Here is a 15,233-nt window from a genome sequence, read left to right on the forward strand (position 1 = left end):
AAACGCATTCATGAGTCGTCTTTAGGCGGGGTTTGTTTAACAACAACAAGATTACCAAGAGCAGCAGATCTAAAGTGTTGTTGTTTCCGATCATTGGCGGCAGGCCTGCATAACTCGGATAAATAACAAGGTGCCATACAAGTATAGGGCAATTCTCATCTTCATTAATGTACCGGAGTCAATAATATTAATTCCATATTAACATGATGGGGCCAGTATTTCCACATGACAACTACTGTTGACATCCAACAAAGTGTTTTTATTTTATTTTAGAGGCTTTGGAGATTTGATGGCCAAGTGTGAGTCAAACGCTCTGTCATTGCAACCTAATTTAGAGATATATGACAAAAATATAATAAACTTAGAATGTATTAGCTAAAAATTTAATGTTTATCCAAAAATGATATATTTCTCTCGTGAGACATCACAGACGTTTATATCTGGTTAACATATTTAGATTAACTAAAATAAATTGCCCATGCATTCTAATGCAAGATCTTTCCAAACAATGTTGAGGCTCTTGAACAAAGGCAATTGTTCTAGGTGTGTTTCTGCTTGAAGAGGTTGTTATTCACTTGGCTTTGTAACAGCTACTGAATGTCATTTAAGAAATAACATTGAAATATTCAGTTTCCACTATTGCAAATTATCATATCAGTGTTTCATTAAGAATGCCTCAATTTGGTGGCTTTTCCACATAAGGTCGTACACATTTATGTCAGCTGATATACTGGAATACAATGTATTTCTTACATTCAGGCTGTTATGGAATCACTCCACTTTCCTTTTGGTTACTCTTTGGTTCTTTCGGTAAAGTCACGTAGAAATATTTTTAAATTAAATAATAGCATACGACGTTTCGATTGCAACACAAGCGATCGTCATCAGGTACAAATGAAAGTTAAAACAACCCTAGTAAACTTAGAAAGATAATGCAATACAACACAGAGATTCGGCTAACATAACAGTCAACACTCTACCTGGTTGATTACGTTCTTCCAAAGATTTCTAAATGTGAGAGAGAGACAAAACACAGACACAAATACCGACACACAAGCAGAGAGAGACAACAGAGACACACAGAGAGAGAGAAACCAAACTGCAGGAAATACTAGAGAGACAACACAAAGACACACAGAGAGAGAAAACACACTTAATAAAAATAAACTTAATAAAATTTGGAAATGTAATGCAATGCAACACAGTTGATTACATTCTTCCAAAGATTGCTAAATTAGAAGTTAAGTGTGGAATTTGAGAGAGAGACAAGACCCAGACACGGAGACACAAAGACAGACACACAAGCAGAGAGAGACAACACAGAGACACAGAGAGAGAGAACACAAACTTAAAACCTCCCCGTAGAGGTGGTTCAAACTTGATTTTGAGAAATAAAAAAGAAATAAATGATAGCATGCGACGTTTCGATTGCAACACAAGCAACCATCATCAGGTACAAATGAAAGAGAAAACAAACCTAGTAAACTTAGAAATATAATGCAATACAACACAGTGAGTCGGCTAACACAACAGTCAACACCCTACTTGGTGATTACGTTCTTCCAAAGATTGCTAAATTTGAGAGAGAGACAAAACACAGACACGGAGACACATAGACAGACACATAAGCAGAGAGAGATAACACAGACACACAGAGAGAGACACACACACATAGGCACACAGAGAAACAACGCCTCTGTGTCGAGGCCTTAAATAGAGAGAGGGGGGCAGAGAGAGAGGGGGGGGGGTATAGAAATTAGCATGTCAATGAGGGATTTGGAGATTTCGTGACTGCAGGAAATAATAGAGCAACAACACGAGGACACACAGAGAGAGATTAGATTCACATTATTTGGCTGCCATTGTCACCAGTTTTATTCATCGCTCATCATCCTGCAATGTATCCTGATAAAAGAGTGTTCTTGTTAGTGAGCATTACATCTCCAATTATATGTTGCATCGTGTGCTTAATTGTCATTGTAGTTCTGAATGGTTCCAAAGAGCTGTATTTGATTCAAGCAAAAATCTAACGGGCATTTCCATTAACAAACAATCCAATTCCTGTTTGTCCCTGGTAGGGAGTAACAGCCTTGAGTCTCCTCAAGTCTGGAGAGCTTTTGGTTGGTACAGGAGATGGTGTGGTTGCACTTTGCAAGGAAGCCAACTTCAAGACAATGCAGTAAGTGTCACTCATGTGATTTATCATCATTATACATTGTCTATAGCGGAATCGCTGTCCCCTGTACAAAATGTTATTTTTTCAGAAAAAGCCATAGCAACTCAGTCACATTCTCAGCAGCATTAGTGAAACGGCCAAGTATTACGCACGACATTTGTCAAGTGCACCTTTACTATACTATATTTACCGAAAGAACCAAGAAGATGAATCCCTGCAGTCACGAAAGCTTTAAATCGAAATTTAATATACTTGTCAATATTTGCCTGATTTACGTTAACGAGGTTACTGAGAACGACTCATTGAGTCCGCAAGATGTTGTTAATGTGTTGTGTCATATTGCCATGATGATCACCTTACCTCAGCCAGCCAATCAGACCACTTGTTGCTTGTCCAACAAAAACATTTGAAAGGCATTTAAAAAAAGGTGCGTGATGCAGGTCTGACATTATTCGGCTTTCAAAGTTGCTCCATATGAAAGCCAATGCTTAATCAAGAGCAACATGGACAACAATATTATTTTGTGCAACAGTTCAGGATAATTGGACTGTTTTTCTTGAGCTTTACAACAAAGCAGCACAAGGCTCAATTTGTGTATAACTACATTAAGAGTGCAGTGAGTTTCACATGTTGGTGACATGCATCTGGATCATCTTCTGAATTCAGAATCAAACTAAAATTGCTGCCAATATTTGTTATCATGTTCACTGTTCAAGTACCACTCTTTTATGTAGATGTCATAATGTTTTATCATTGTTTTGGTGTGTAGGTATACAATTTTAACATTAAATGTTGTATTATTTAATGATATAGAATGTTGTGAACTTATTTTTAAATATTAGCTAAATATTAACATTTATACAATTAACACCCGACACATAGGTTTTCTCAGCCAATATGATTCATAATTGATTGTTGGGCTAGGCTACGTAATGATCTGGCTACATTTCTGCTGTAAGACATTTCACCACCTGATATAGCCAAACAAAATACTTTATAACTTGTTGTACAAGTGTTAACTTTTCCAATTATTCTTGTTTCAGCTGACCTGTGAATTGAAGAACAATTTTCACACTCAAACTTAGCATTTAGATACAAAGTTTAATTGAAATGTCAACCAGGCATCTTCAGGATAAAATCCAGGAAGTCGAGAGTAAATCCAGGAAGTCAGAATAACCGTGTCACCTGATCTGACTTCTTTACGACATCAGAGGAACAACATTTACAAATTAATATATTCAAATTGTGCAGTATTGTAATTTACCCACGCCAATGATGAGCATTATATGCTACCTATGAATCTACTCACCTGTAGTGGGATAGCAGTATCATGTTACCTTAAGATTACGCGACGTGTTAACATTTACAATGGTTAATTGACAAATCACCATTGGCATATGTCAATAACTGAGATGTAGTATCATATGTATACATATGGTTGTGAAAATTGTTCTTCAACTTACCGGCGAGTTGAAAAAAGATATAGTTGGCGATTAAATGCTTGTACACATGGCAGTTTAAATAGTTTGGCAATGTCAGGTGATTGTAGGCCTTATGACAGACATTTGGCCAGATTATTCTGTGGCCTAAATCAACAATCCACTATGAATGAATACTTATTGTTACTGTGATTCTTAATGCAATGATAGCATACAGTTTATGAAATTATTCTAATTGTTATACTTTAACGGATTAAGTTCTGGTACAGTGGTTAGCACACTACGCTACAAATCAGGTAACCTGACTTCGATACCCAGCCACAGCTGGCATCATTCGTGAGTGATGTCTAATCAATTCTGTACTTCTGTCTTTCACAATAACCCCTTTTTTTTGCCCAGAATAGTGAAGTGTGGTCAAACAATCCCCTCATGGCTGACACTGTATGGGGAGGCCTGCATCCAAGAGTGCAGTCACAAAGGCTTTAAATTAATATTATGTATTATTATTCGTTTTTCTAGTTATGAGCAATTAAGTAGACAGTATCAGTTCTATAAATGTTTTATCAATGAGCAGAAATCACGGCAGTCACATGCATTTGCCAAAAATATATAACATGTGAACAAAATAATTTGACAATTGATGTATTATCCCTTGTATTTTTGTATTTTAAGTGGACCTACAAATGTGCATCTATTGTGCGGGTAGAATCCACTTGAGAATTGTATTGTATCACAGTGTGAAGTCGTGTGCAGGTGCATTCATAATTATATACATATATATTCCAAGCAAGCTAATACAAAACATTTGTTGAATGCAGTTGAGTGTAATAATTTTAGAATGCACCTGTGCCTTTCATTTTTTTGTTCTGGCTCCCCACTGATGCATGTTATCTTCTCGTGTTCAGAAAGGTGGCACTGGAGGGTGCAGTGACATCCATTTCCCTGCGTGGTCAAGGTCACCAGTTCTTTGCTGGAACAGCAGTGGCTCAGATCTATCAGTTCAACCTGCCCGAGTTCACTCATGAGATGATCGCCACGTGCCACAGCGAGCCCGTCAACGACGTTGCCTTTCCATTGTAAGGCTGCTTTCAATCGTGTGTTTTTTTGTTTTACAATACTAATATAACGGGATGCTGTCATAGTGTAATGGGTAGCACACATGACTTGTAATCCAGAGGTCAGCAGTTCATACTCTTTGGTTTTTTCGGTAAAGTCACGTAGGTTAAAAAAGGAAAACAAATTAAATCACGACGTTTCGGAGGCAACACAAGCCTCCGTCTTCAGGTGGAACCGTCACAGCAAAAATTACTGTAACAGGAGAAGGGAGTTCCAAGAGACACGACCTTAAATACTGGGCTGTGCCCATCCTGGCTCCTCCTCCCTTTTCCTTAACCAGTATTTAAGGTCGTGTCTCTTGGAGCTCCCTTCTCCTGTTAGAGTAATTTTTGCTGTGACGGTTCCACCTGAAGACAGAGGCTTGTGTTGCCTCCGAAACGTCGTGATTTAATTGATCGTTAGAAACCTACGTGACTTTACCGAAACAAACAAAGAGTATGGTTCCTTGCAGTCACGTAGTCAGCAGTTCAATTCATCTCCCGGCACGGCAGCTGAAATAATGCTGCTAGTTTATTAAAATTTACCACACCTCTGTCCACCCTGCAGTATAAATGGGTACACCATAGTCAGTAGATCAACATGTTGTATCCTGTGTGATAAAGTCTGACCAGTTTGAAAGAGTGGGTCAAACTACCCTAGAAGAGCTCTATAGAGCTTCAAGTAATTGCACGGCTTCACCTTTTAACAATAGGCCAGCAATACGGCTACCTGCAGCTGACCTGTAAAGCAGGGTGGTGTCAGGTCGGTCCGAAGACGTTTTTACGGCTTGCGGTTCAAGTGTGGATCGAGTCATGTTTATCGTGGGACACCTGCAGGTGATCTGCAATGATCCACTGGAATTTTTGTTCTCGTTAGAAACTGGGCGATGATGGTACATTTCGTGCCGTTTTGGTTCAGTGTGGGCAGAACAGCAGAAAATATGGAGCACGTGCTTTAGAGCACTTGCTCACGTGAGTGAGGTGAAGGAGCTCTAGGGCCTAATTGATTGGAAACTGTGAATTTCAAGGCAGCGTTTGCTTTTTTCCAAACTCGAGCCACAAACTACTAGCAGTGTAATCTGTACATGTTCTGTTTTTTCACCAGTTATGTCAAAACAGATTGAAGTAGTGTCCATCAGGGAGCATTCAAACGATGAAAAATATCTTTAACTACTCTTGCAATGTTTTCAGTTTGCTACTTACTGCACTTTTTTGTGTAGATCAGTGGGTAATTCCCATGTCTATCCACGTATATGTAAATCATCTCTCCGTGGGAATAAAGTGACTGGTGTAAAACCAAATTTAATGGATGGCATTGTGGCATATTCATCGGTCACCTAAATTATATCAACATTCTAAACACGTTTTGACCTGGGCTGCCAGACCGCATTGTTTACAGTCTGTTTGCAAGCAAACAGGAAGCCTATTACAGGAAAATAATGCCTATCTATTTAAATACTGAATACCAACCAAGAAAATGCTTTCATCTCATTACACATGGATGACACAAAACGTGGCAAGATTGTACAAATTATTAATGGAAGCTTGTGGCCTGTAAGATATGTTAGGCATAACGTTATAGATTATAATATAGGTTTTGATGTTTCTATAAAAACTACAAACATTTTTTTTATTTTACCAGGTAAGGCCCACTGAGCTTTTTCAGTTTTTTTTCAGATACGACCTGATCACAAATGAAAGCTCAACGAAGTGGCTTATCACGTGGACATTTCTAGCAGCCAATACTCTAAACGCACGTTGATTATAAATCTGGAGGGAAAAACTGGAGGACCCGGAGAAAAGCCCACGCGACCACAGGGAGAATATGCAAATTCCAAATATACTTTACATGTGTCAGAGTCTGAATCGAACCCACGACCTTTTGTATACCAGACGAGGTAGTTAACATCTCGCCACCATGGTGCTAGGAAGGCTGCGATCTTTATTGGAGCACTGAGTGAGAACTGCTGAGATCATGGGCTTGAGCCTAATTTGTGCTAAAACTGATCCCTGGATATCGTGAAAGTAATATTCTCGCATCCTTTTTTTTTACAGTTTTAATGACTTAATGTGTCAATAGACTCTCACAGAGCGGAAGCATTTGTCTACATAATGCTCTTGTGGTTGCAGTACGAGAGACCTGTTGAAATGACCCTTAAGAGATTGTGCATCTCTCTTGTGGGTCATTTCACAGCATGGTGTGTCGTGCTCGTCCCTGGAAAGAGCTCGGTGAAGAAATCCTATGTTCTGAGCTCCGATGTCAATACGTCAGTTGGGATGCGATGTCTAAAGATTTTAAATGAATAATCAAGAAAATGAATGATACCTTAATTCAATTTACCATAAGAAGGCATATTGTAGCTGTCTCTCTTTTATAGGGAAACGTGAGTAACCAGAATATTATGTATCCAGCCTACGTTTCGTTTTGTCCTGGGATTTAAGATAAAAACGTATTCTCCAGTAAGGTGCACTCTTGTTCCCAGTATCAATGATTTCTGAGCAAGGAACTACTTGATTGTCAGTAGTAGTGCCAAGAAGTGGTCCAGTATTTTACTACCGCGAAGCCTGCACACTTCAGTGTACAAGACGAGGTCTCCATATCTTGTTTCAGTTTGGTACAAAAGTTCCACAAACTGACTGATGCAGGGGGCATGCGCGTTTAAAGTTTCCATTTATATTTAGTGACTTGCTGAGCCTTCCTATACTTTGCACTCAAATTGTTTTTTGTATTGTTTGTTGTTGTAACTCTCTGGCCCGCCCCCTCCTGCACATCTGTGAAAAGGAGCTTTGTAGCTTATAGGATTCCTCCAGTCTAAATAAATGTTCTGAATCTGAATAACGTTGTACTAATCTGGTTACGTACAAGCAACTAGTGGATTACAGGTGCACCCCCAACTTTTGCTTTCAATTACATCATGGGATAGGTGCGGCCTTGCAAATACTTGCTCACGCCACTCCTGGCAGAAGTCCCTCCACTAGAGAGAGTTTGAGAGAGGGTATTTTGGTTTACGCTTCCATGCTGGCCATACATTTGGAAGAGGTGGGAGTATACATACTGTGCTACACCATATTACCTGCCGATCAACTTACTGTGGCATGCCTATTTATACTCGTGGAATGGTCAGAGGCTGAAGATTTCAGAAACTTGCGCCAATGATTTAACTGCCGTACTGGGAGATCATCGTATCAGTGACCTCTGGATTGTAAGTCCAGTATTCATAACTAGTACACCACAGCGGATATAACTGCGTCTTATAATTTGAATATTACGGTAGTATAAAAAAAAGTTGACTGATTCTTTCTTGTTGTATAACCAGTGGCACATCGGAGCTGTTCGCCACCTGCTCAAGTCAGGACATACGTGTGTGGCACACACAGTCGGGCAAAGAGCTGCTGCGGATCACTGTGCCCAACATGACCTGCCACTCCATCCAGTTTGCGCGCAATGGAAAGAGCATCGTGAGCGGTGAGCATACTTACGGCAATACTTACGTGCATAAGCTCACATACACGCGATGTCGTGTTATTTAGACATAGCTGTGCAATTGCATTCAAAAGCAACAGCATGATGCATATTCTACCACCTCTCTGCTTACTGCATTCCTAAATAGTTCATCTGAGTTGACATTTTTAAATCCTTTATATTAAGTTCACTTGCTTGCTTGCGCGCTTACGACCGTGAAAATCTTTCGGTCGTTTTTTAACCCACTTCCCGTGATCCAATCGAGCTGACATTTTGCACACAGACTCGTTGTGCGTGACAATTTATTTTCGTGAAATTTTTTCCCCAAAATTTTACACTTTTTAGGAAAAAATAAATTATATTTAATTACCAATTGCTTATTGGTGGCAGGCAATCATCTGACCCATAGGTGGCAGCCATCTCAAGCCAGAGGACGAGAGGACTCTAGCCGCCACGCATATAAAGGATTTATAGTGAAAAACTTTGTTTTTACGGGTTAATTTTTTACGAATTAGTTTTTGAATATTTTTGCCCGTTATATTTATATTAAGCGACAAGCACCAAGGGTTAGAGCAAAGGTGTCTTTTTAAATCCTTTATATTAAGTTCACTTGCTTGCTTGCTTGCGCGCTTACGACCGTGCAAATCTTTCGGTCGTTTTTTAACCCACTTCCCGTGATCCAATCGAGCTGACATTTTGCACACAGACTCGTTGTGCGTGACAATTTATTTTCGTGAAAAAATTTTTCCTAAATTTTCCAATTTTTAGGAAAAAAAATGTCATATTTAATTTAAAATACCAATGTGATAAAAATGAAACTCTTTCTCAAGAAAAACAGAAATGAATAATAAAATAAAACCGATGCCACGCATATAAAGGATTTATAGTGAAAAACTTTGTTTTTACGGGTTAATTTTTTATCATTTGAAGCTACGGACAGACAATTAAGCTATACAGCTAAGGATGGAGCAACCATATATTTACAGTAATATATTCTGAACGAAGATCTCTTATAGGTATATTTAAAGCACATATTATAACACAAGCACTGAAAGAGTAGGTAGCTCTGTATATTTTTCCAAACCAATCCCCAGATGGATGGCTTGGCAATTAAGGTGTAAAGCACCAGTTACATGAAAATGGCTCGGTGGTTTAGGAGTTAAAACACTGAGCTAGCAAGGCTGGTGGTGCAATATAAACACAACAAACTGCATTTGCTGTGTTTATTCAGCCTTCACATACGATATTCCCTTGTTATTCGCGAGGGATCCATTCCGGAGATGCTTGTGAATAGAAATTTTGCGGTTAATGATATTGGCCTACAGAAACATAACTTTGGAATGAGTTACCTTAAATTATAAATATGTAGTGGATTGAATAACTAGAAGAGAGTTTATCTGAGGCAACACGGTTTTTATTTAACAGCAATCCCTAACACAGAAGGGTAGCGGCCCCTCACACCCGATACCCTAAGGAGGTAGCCCCTCCGGACTAATAAGCCTCTCACTGGCTAATCTACAAGTCCTCCTTGAGTGAAGCTTGGGTCTTCACTGGTTATAGCTAGATTCAACCCTAGCCAGGGGTATGACTCTGCCCTTGGGCTCTTCTCTTCAGTCTTCACTGGTTAGCTTGAGCCGACCCTAGCCAGGGGTACGGCTCTGCCCTTGGGGCTCTTCTCTTCAGGAGGCTTCTTGTCTTCAGCTGGACGACAACTGCCGGGACCGTTCAGGGATCCCGCTTTTATGCAGTGCCGTGGCTCGCCCCGCCCCGGCCACACCTTCCCTCCCGAACCTTCCAGAAGGATCTGGGGGTGATGTCATCCCCCAGCCCCCCTCCTGGGGTCTGGGGTCTGTCCCTTTCAACATACCGTTCCATAGGGTAAACGTTGGGCCCTCATGGGCCATAGTCTCTTAGCACTGGGGCTCAGCCCCTCTTCTGCCCCCTGTCGGCATGTGGCCGTCACTACCGGCTAACTGCATGGGAAGGGCGTGTCTTTGCCCAATTACACCTTTACACATACGTAAGTTATTAAATACATACAAATGTATCATAATAACACGAGAAATTGGTGATGATATACAAAGTTAAAAATATATTTAATAATATTCTATGGTTCTTTCGGTAAAGTCACGTAGATAGATAATAACAAAAAAAATATAACAAAAATGAAAAATTAAAGTAATTAAAAATATCACGACGTTTCGATCGCAACACAAGGGAGGTTAACCTCTGAGGGCAAGCTGTTTAATAAAGGTTTAGAGATGGGCGGGGCAGCTAATGTTAATGTGGGAGAGGGCTCCGACACGGGCAGTAGGTCTACACCAATCAAAGCATTGCATCTCGCTACACACTCACACTGCTGACGGTGGAGGTTGATAAGAAAACACGAATCAAGTCATGACCCAAAGTGGTTGATGACATCTTTCCAATGATTTCTGAGCTTATAACCATCCTCTCGGTTGAAATTATGTCTGTGTCTATAAATACGAATGGCTTCATGAACGAATCTTTGTTGATAGCCAGTAGGCTTGCAAAGTACCATCGTCTTAGAGAAATCAATTTCGTGTGAGCCAGCTGCATTAAAATAATGATCAGCCACGGCAGAAGTATTGGTCCTATCTACGTGACTTTACCGAAAGAACCATAAAATATGAATGCCTGCAGTTACGAAAGTTTTAAGTCAATATTTTATAATAGTTTATGAATTAACTCACCTTAAATTATGATGATGCTGCGCGCAACATCATCACTTTATCTCATCACTTTCTCGTCACATTCTCTCTCATCACTTTCTCTCTCTCGATGCAGTCGCGTAGAGTTTCAGATGCCATTCGCTGATAGCCAAAGTCACGGATAGCAAGTTCGTGAATAACGATTATATTATAACTCATTCTGTTTATCGTGTAATACATTTTTAAGTTTTCTTTGACATTTTGTATTCACATTGACTGCATCGTACCCCAAATAATTGATTACTGGGCTGGTTGCACATCAGTCCTCTGAATAAAACATAACACACTACCACATGCTGTGAGCTTCAAAATACAGATTTAATTTATGTCATGAGGCAAGAGACTATTGTCAAAAGTGTAATTCTGAGCAACACGAAAGGCTGTCTTTCAGTCTGAAACATTTCACGGTTGCATTTCCAACAAGAAGCCTTTTATTCTGACAACATTAAGTGGACAGCGGATATTGGATAAGACAACTGAGTTATATGGTTAGTGTGTATTGCTGGTGTAGTAGCTCCAAGAAACGTGTTATTTAATCTCTGTTGTTTAATCATGACAGTATTTCATTTAAACAGCAATAAAAGCATTATTGTTTATTTTGTTAAGGACTTTGAAGGTGAAAGATAGTGCTCTACACATTCCAATTGATTAGTGATTTAAAAGAGTGTGCCTTGCTCAACACACACACAGTGTTATCTTTACACAAACATACTCTTTGGTTCTTTCACCTGAAGATGGTCACTTGTTGTTGCGATCAAAACGTCGTGATCTATTATTTTTTCTACCTACGTGACTTTACCGAAAGAACCAAAGAGTATGGATTGCTGCAGTCACGAAAGCTTCAATTCAAGATTTTACACAAACATTGACGAAGGCTAGTTCGACTCATTGAAATTGTCTTACATTTATCTACTATTATCCGTAGGTTCACGGAAATCTTATTCTATACTTCTAAATAGTTTTTTTATGATGATAATAATGACGAAATCTATAGCACTGTAGCATGGCAAGCTATTACAGGAATACTGAAAAAACCATTAAACATTTGTCATGAGCCCACTGCAGCGATAAATCAATGTGGTGTCACTCGTGGCTCCTGAAGGGGTGGGATTCAGGTGAGTTATTGAATGACAGCAGTGGCTCAGGCAGCAGTGGCAGACTGTAGAAACGTTTAGTAAATAGGTACGCTAATTTTGTTACAACAGCTGGTCCTGATTGTTTAATGATGTCCATAGCTATTCCATCTAGTTCTGGAGCTTCCTCTTGTATTCATATTGTGCAGGACATTGGTTATATTTACACATGTGTCATCTAAAACTATTATCTGTTAAATAAAATGCCGTGTATGTATGTAAATGTATGTATTTGTATGTATTCTAAAGTGCAAACACGTAGGTATCTGAATGTACAAAAGCATACTTACAAATATACAAAATAGACAATCAGAGAATGTCTCCTTCATGTTTCTGCGTAAAAAGTATGATTACACAACCCATCTGCCCCCACAGTATTCTGAGAGGCATAATATCAGCAACAATATATGTTAAAACCAGTCTAGAGTTTGCTTGCACTGAATCAATGCTGCTGAAATTATTAACTCCCAGAATGCCGTGTACAAAAAAAAAACTTTAATTATTGTATATGGATTCCAAGAACACAGGATGAGATGTTACTATCCTTTGTGCAAGCACTTCCAAGAGTTCATGAACAGTGAGCCTGGTGAAATTTGGGGAGCGCATCGTCAGTAGTGTACCTTTGGTTCCTAGGGTGTTTCGGCCTTTTACACTATACACCCTCCCCAAAGGCGGCCAGCGACAGGGTGATCAATCCTACGCTTGCGTCCCATTCCCAATTAGTCATAGGAGTTGCCTTGATGTTGATAGCCAACATCCCATATAGAAAGCAAATATTGTATGATTATAATGACACACCCCAATTGAGATAATTATCTTTTTTGTTAATCATGTTCCCCACGACACGCTTGATTTTTCTGCAAAGGAATAATAGATAGACCCTCATACATGTGTAGTGGATTCAACTGAGTCGCAGACGCACTCTTTGGAGGCAACACAGTTATTGATACCAACACAAAGGGGTAGCTGCCCCTTTACCAGATAACAACCTATGGTGGTGGACCACCAGGCTAACTACACTAATTACACTGGGAGTAGCTACAATGGACAGGACCCCAGCTTGGGTCCACATCCATGTGTTGGTGACTCTTCTCGGACGTAGAACATCGAACGTAGATCTTCAGGTTAACAACAGCAACGCTGAACCCCGGTCCCTCTGGGGACCCGGTTTATATCCTCGCTGGTCGTGGCTGGCTCCACCCTTGGCCACGACCACCTCGAACCCTCTAGCAGGATCTCGCCCCGACACGTGACCACCACTAGCCCCCCACTTGGGGCCCCTGTGTAGATCTTACCCGTCACGTGCCTTCCAGAGTCAACCAGAGTTCCATGGCCTTTATTAACCCCATTCATGGCCGGCACCCTCACACCCCCTCCGAAAGTGGACAGCACTGCACGCCGAGCGTGGTGCCACTCAGCGCTCTCTATCATCGCTCACCGAGCCCCTCTAGGGCTGGTACTACACCCACATGTACGGGGTGTCCGCGATGTAAGTGCATCGCACGCCGTGCCTCTCTAGGGCCGGCACCACACAACAACATCCGCGATGTCACTACACATGTATAGGAAATGTATGCTAAATACAGTATACAATGTTCTTTGTTTGCAGTAATGTGCAATCGGTGTGAGTTCATTCACGCAACTAAACATTAAATATACTTTGCATAAACAGACTATAAAGTGCATTTTGGGCAAATGCGTTTTGGCTGTGTGCATTAACTTAGGTTGCTAAAAAAGGATAGGGATGTTGAAGAAGCTCAAAGCAGGCAAAGTGTTCATATATATATTGGTATTGTATGAAAAGTGTAGATTTTTTATTTTATAGTGGAAAAAGCACAGGCAAGGGAGTGCTATAATCAGAGGCCTTCATAACATGTCAAAGCATTAATCCGTATTGTGCCGAATTGGAAAAAAGGTGGGAGCAGTGCTGAATATTATTACAATGGATTTGCTGGTGGAAAAAAAAACCTTTCAAATTGTTTGCAGCAGTTCACACATGTAAAATTAGAAAAGCAATATGTTATAACAATGAATATAACCATAAAGGCATTGTTAGAAATAATTAATAAAACATACAGATGGACAGATTTAGAGGTTGCTGGGAGTTACTTCCCGATACTTTTCAGTCCACCACTCCTAAAACTGGTGTTTACAATCATATTTTTCAAATTAAATTTGCATTAGCAGCGAGCTTGCAGATTACTGAACCATGCGATATTTGGCATCATGCACAACAAGCTTCACTAAACCATTCAAGACACGGAATATATCAGATTGTAGGTACCTAGGGCAGTTATTATTCAAGGTTGACCGGGGTCAAAATTATGAACTGTAGAGGCTGGCAAGAGCAGGCCGGAGTTATTCTGAGAAACGGAACTAAACTGAATGAAAAGGGCGTACCAATGTACCTGAACAAAAATACGTGTTGATCACCATGTATTATCTGCAGTGACATATGTATCATAAACAAAACAGATCAAGAGCTGAGCAGATATTAGTGTGCAAATATTGGGAATGTGTTGGGCATTCCAAGCCCTCCTTTACATCCAGAGTAGCGACATGCGTACAAGTTAAGCATGTGTTTTGAAACAAGCTTACTGCTTTCTAGGTCACACATGTTCATTCTTTACCGTTAGATTTTGTACCACGAATAACTGTAATACCTGGTAATGGAAAATCGGAGAAGCAACGTGCAATGTATGCGACAGGCACTTAACTTTGGCGGCACATCAGTAGAGCACATCAGTAGAGCTAGAAGTGTGCATGCAGGACAGCAATTCACGGTGGAAATTCGAAAATAAATTTTGAAATGAATATTTAAATCATGCCTACCATTTAATCTGTACTATAACTCTTAGCTTAATATCTAACCAATTATAGGTAAGGATCTTTGTTTACATTTGTTGATATATAAGTATCTATCCCAACCGCAATTGTGAATGTTTTTGTACACGATTCTTGAATAGAATTTGCAGCACTCTCTTATTAAAGGCTTTTTTTGTTATCTTGGGATATGTGAACGTCTATACACACAGAGACACATCTACCTTAACACACGCGAGTTAAGATCAGCAATTTCACATTTTAAATGGAGCCTTATCGAATATCAGTAGTGCAATGCGTCCGAGGGGCAACGGGACAAAACATGTTTTGGGTGGGGAGGTGCACACATGTCTACGATGTGAGGTCGTAAGTG

General features: G+C 39.9%; 1 protein-coding gene across 1 annotated transcript in view; it reads left to right on the top strand.

Moving 5' to 3' along the window:
- CFAP52 (cilia and flagella associated protein 52) overlaps nucleotides 1–15,233 on the top strand; it is a 76,517-nt gene that overhangs the window by 27,778 nt on the left and 33,506 nt on the right. Inside the window, exons 7-9 of the mRNA XM_078872898.1 lie at nucleotides 2,079–2,179; nucleotides 4,521–4,691; nucleotides 8,027–8,175. Of these exons, the coding sequence (XP_078729024.1) occupies nucleotides 2,079–2,179; nucleotides 4,521–4,691; nucleotides 8,027–8,175 (421 nt within the window). The remainder of the gene's footprint in view (nucleotides 1–2,078; nucleotides 2,180–4,520; nucleotides 4,692–8,026; nucleotides 8,176–15,233) is intronic.

Source organism: Lampetra fluviatilis, chromosome 35 (genome assembly GCF_964198595.1).
Source record: "Lampetra fluviatilis chromosome 35, kcLamFluv1.1, whole genome shotgun sequence".
NCBI classification, from domain to species: domain Eukaryota; kingdom Metazoa; phylum Chordata; class Hyperoartia; order Petromyzontiformes; family Petromyzontidae; genus Lampetra; species Lampetra fluviatilis.